A 3,776-nucleotide genomic window follows, 5' to 3' on the forward strand; every position below is an offset into this window, starting at 1 on the left:
TGCACTCGAGACTGTCTCAAAAGAACGCGTTTTTCTCCACGTCTGTAAAGAAAAAGAATTTCTTCACAAGCCGGACATTTGGGTAGAACATACTCGCAGGTTACCGGAATTACAAACCCATAATTATGAGTCTCAAGAAAGTTTTCTGCCTGCTTCTGTTCGTCGCAGGTGAGTATTAAATTCGTCGTCTGTTCTTGTCGCAGGTTTGTAACATCTTCGTCGTCTGTCTGTTGTTAGTTGTCGCAGGTGAGTATCGTCTTCATAGGTAATCAGTATCACGCATACCTATAATGAGGGCCTCCATGTAGTACTAATATTACGCACCCTGGGTCGTACTCCCCTGTAATATGAGCATATCTTTTAATTTTTTCTTCACCGTTGTATATTTCCAGTTGGTGTGGCGTTAACTGGACGTTTACTTGACAATTTCTGGTGGCATTTTTCTATTGTTTCGGTTAGTTATTGCAACTAAATGAATACCGGCACATACTTTATTTGGCTCAACTATAACGTAGCAGGGAAAAGAAGATTCAGTATCATTGACTTCACTTCTGATTCATATTTGCAGCAAATATGATAATACAGAAAGAAATGGCATGAACAAGCGAGAAATTTTAGCCAATAATAGTTTGGTACTTAGGTTAATATTTCCTAATTAATCATTTGCAGGCGAGTTGCAAAACTGGTTATAGTTTTGCGAGTACATAGCTTCTTTTGACATCTGCACGTGCTCGTGAGAATTTATATATGCTGGGATACGTCCAAGTTAAATTCTTCAACTTAACGAAGTTTCATATATGGAAGAACAACATTTTCTTCAGCTTATATAGAAAATCTCGACCAAATTTTGTATGTCCATGTCTAAGCCATTATAACGTCTATCAAATCAAATGATTTATTTTCTTTGAAGAATTTTCGTTACTTATGAAAAATTTCGTTAAAAATTAGAAATCTATTGTGAGGTAAATTTTCTGGTTGAATACGACAGGCGCAGCGGCAATCGAGTGCCCCGCTGGCTACGAGGTCGTTGGGTCCAAGTGCATCCACCGCCATCCTGGTGGTAACCTCACGCACGACGACGCGGTGGCTTACTGCCACCAGAACTTCGGCAGGCTGCCCGTGCTGCACGACTGCGCTTCCTTCACTGATGTTGCCACTTATGTCGACGATGGATGTGAGTTGTATAGAATCAATGAAATTCCTGTATTTAATTAGATGCATTGATATTCCATTGAACCAAGTTATTTATCTGGTATAGAAGATACCGCAAACAAATCCAATTCGCCAATTATACTTTAATTAGGCATTTTCTAGCCACATTTTAGAGCTTCACTAGAAACGCAAGTCTTCAGACCCTACAGACTGTTGTAACAGTGGCCATCGACGTTGTGATATGGTTCCACAAAAGGTATTAATAACACTATTTTACTACTACTTACTCTGAACACTTACCATTATACACAATCAGTGCTCGAGTCTGAATTTTATAGCATCTCCTGTTTACCGATGTGTTTGTTCTGCTAGTCTCAGCGGACGCCATCAACGGCTACTGGCTGGGCGCCACCAACTCGTCGGCTACCGGCGTCTGGCAGTGGAACGACGGCACCGCCGTGCAGATGGGCGCTCCGTACTGGGCTTCGGTGCGCAGCCATCGGCTACAAATTTAACTCATTAGCAAGCTTTCTAATAAACGCTCTGTATAAACTTGCTCTAATAATAAAGTCAGCCCCAGAGCTACTAAGTCGTAGATCACACTAGAAACACCGCAAGCCATGCCAGTTCCGCGACGGCTTGAAACCTCAGGGCGCTATGTGCCTGCAGCCACTGCCCCAGTCAGTATAGTCTTTACGGTATCTACCCCTTAGCATGCGCCCACCTCTACACTTACCCCGCTTCTCCATCTTGACTCAGCCAATGAAGTTAGGTTAGGTCCGGTAGGGCTTAGGTGGAGAGTCGGGACAAGTGTGGGGGAAGACGCACGCTGGAGGGTAGATGCCCTGAAGACTACATGCTGGAGTAGTGGCTGCTGGCTTAGTGTGCCTATGGCTCCAATCACTTAAGTTCAACTGATAATCTACTAAGTAGCATACTTGCGCACAGGAAGTATATGAAAGTGAAAACAGTATTGAGATTTGCTGGTTTCAAACATGCAACCTCTGGGCTTTTTTGAGTGACTTGATGTGTGTCACGAATACAATGAAATCTGGATTGTGAGATACCAACTAATATATGAAAAATGGACAAGACATCAAGAAACATCAAACTTTGAAAGCTTGCAAAGTAACATGATAGGAATGCTGTAAAATTCCGCAAATTCACCTGTTACTATCTCTATTTGAATTTTCATGTTTATGCGATGTTCTTTTCGAAGGCCGCTAAACATATAAGTCTCTTATGGTATTTATGTTGCGGAATCAAGAACGGATTTGTCCTCATAAATACTCTCAAAATAACTACTGTGACTTTAGTTAGCATCAAATTCGCTACAAATTTCTTCATAAATTCAGTATTTATGTACCTGTAGGATTTGATTATGGGATCAGCGCGGTGTTTTTCCAGAACGCGCCAGCTGATGGGAGGACACAGCCCGACAATTATGCAACTGGAACGGGTGAAGATTGCGCATTGATTCAACCCGCTAGGGGCTGGCTATTTAATGAAGTATCTTGCACACTTCCAGACCGGGATATTTACCCAGTGTGTTCAAGATCTTCAACGGATGGTGAGAGCCTTTTTAGAAGTGTTTCCATGACATAAAACAAATGGATAACCTGAAACGGCTTACCGTTTCAGGTTATGAATGAATTTTGATGCTAGTTCCAAACCTGGGCTAAAAATGATAATAATGCAATTCAATAGAAATTATTCACTCGACATATTTATCTTATTTTGATGAAACTTATAGTGAAAACTTTCTAGAACGCTTAAAAATATAGTTCTATTTATGAACACGATTTTAGGCGATCATTTTATAATATTTTTAAATTGTTTGACGTCCACCCAACTTTACGTTACCTGCAGGTTTGTGCGCCGTTCCATACGACCTGGTGGGCACGCAGTGCGTTCACCTTCTGCCAACAAGTTACAACTTTACCGATGCACGCACCGCGTGCGGGTCAACAGGAGGAGATTTGATAATTCTAGATGACTGCGAACAGNTGAGCAATGAGCACTCTTCACTAGGTACTGGTCGAGTCACGGTTCGATCTAAACTGGCGCCTTTGCTGTGCTCTGTCCGGATGGGGGGTGCGGGAGGTAGACCCCCATGCACATACCCACATACCCCCGTATGGCGGGAACTTCGATTGTTCGTGGGTTTCCTTGTTCAGACTCTGACCAGCCCCATCGTGCGATAGCGTCATCAGCGTTTGACCAGGGGCATCATGACGAAGCTTGACCAGCTGCTCTTTTTAAGCATATTACGCAGATTTGGCGTGAGGCGCAGCCCCTCTGGCGAGGCGCAGCCCCTCTAGATCACCGATGTGCAGCTCATCTAGATCTGCGAGGCACGGCCCCTCTAGATCTGCGAGGTGCAGCTCATCTAGCTCTGCGAGGCACGGCCCCTGTAGATCTGCGAGGCGCAACCCCTCGAGGGGTTGTGCCTCGGGCTGTGCCAAATACAAGGCCCGGTCCTTCTAGGTCTGAGAGGCACAGCCCCTCTAGGTCAGTGAGGCACAGCCTCTATAGATCGGCGAAGTGCAGCCCCTCAGATCATCGCGACATAACATCCAAACTTGGAGGATTTTCGTCGAGTAGAGCTCATAATCAGACCACAG

General features: G+C 44.1%; 1 protein-coding gene across 1 annotated transcript; it reads left to right on the plus strand.

Annotated features, from left to right (window-relative positions):
* Positions 1-3,183, plus strand: LOC108675292 (perlucin-like protein; the record flags this gene model as incomplete). Its single annotated transcript, XM_018163294.2, has 5 exons — positions 1-168; positions 989-1,174; positions 1,525-1,640; positions 2,560-2,722; positions 3,022-3,183. Coding segments are annotated over exons 1-5 (670 nt in total), but the record flags the coding sequence as incomplete, so codon positions are not given.
* Positions 3,184-3,776: the final 593 nt, after the last annotated feature.

This window comes from Hyalella azteca, unplaced genomic scaffold (genome assembly GCF_000764305.2).
Source record: "Hyalella azteca isolate HAZT.00-mixed unplaced genomic scaffold, Hazt_2.0.2 contig12582, whole genome shotgun sequence".
NCBI classification, from domain to species: Eukaryota; Metazoa; Arthropoda; class Malacostraca; order Amphipoda; family Hyalellidae; genus Hyalella; species Hyalella azteca.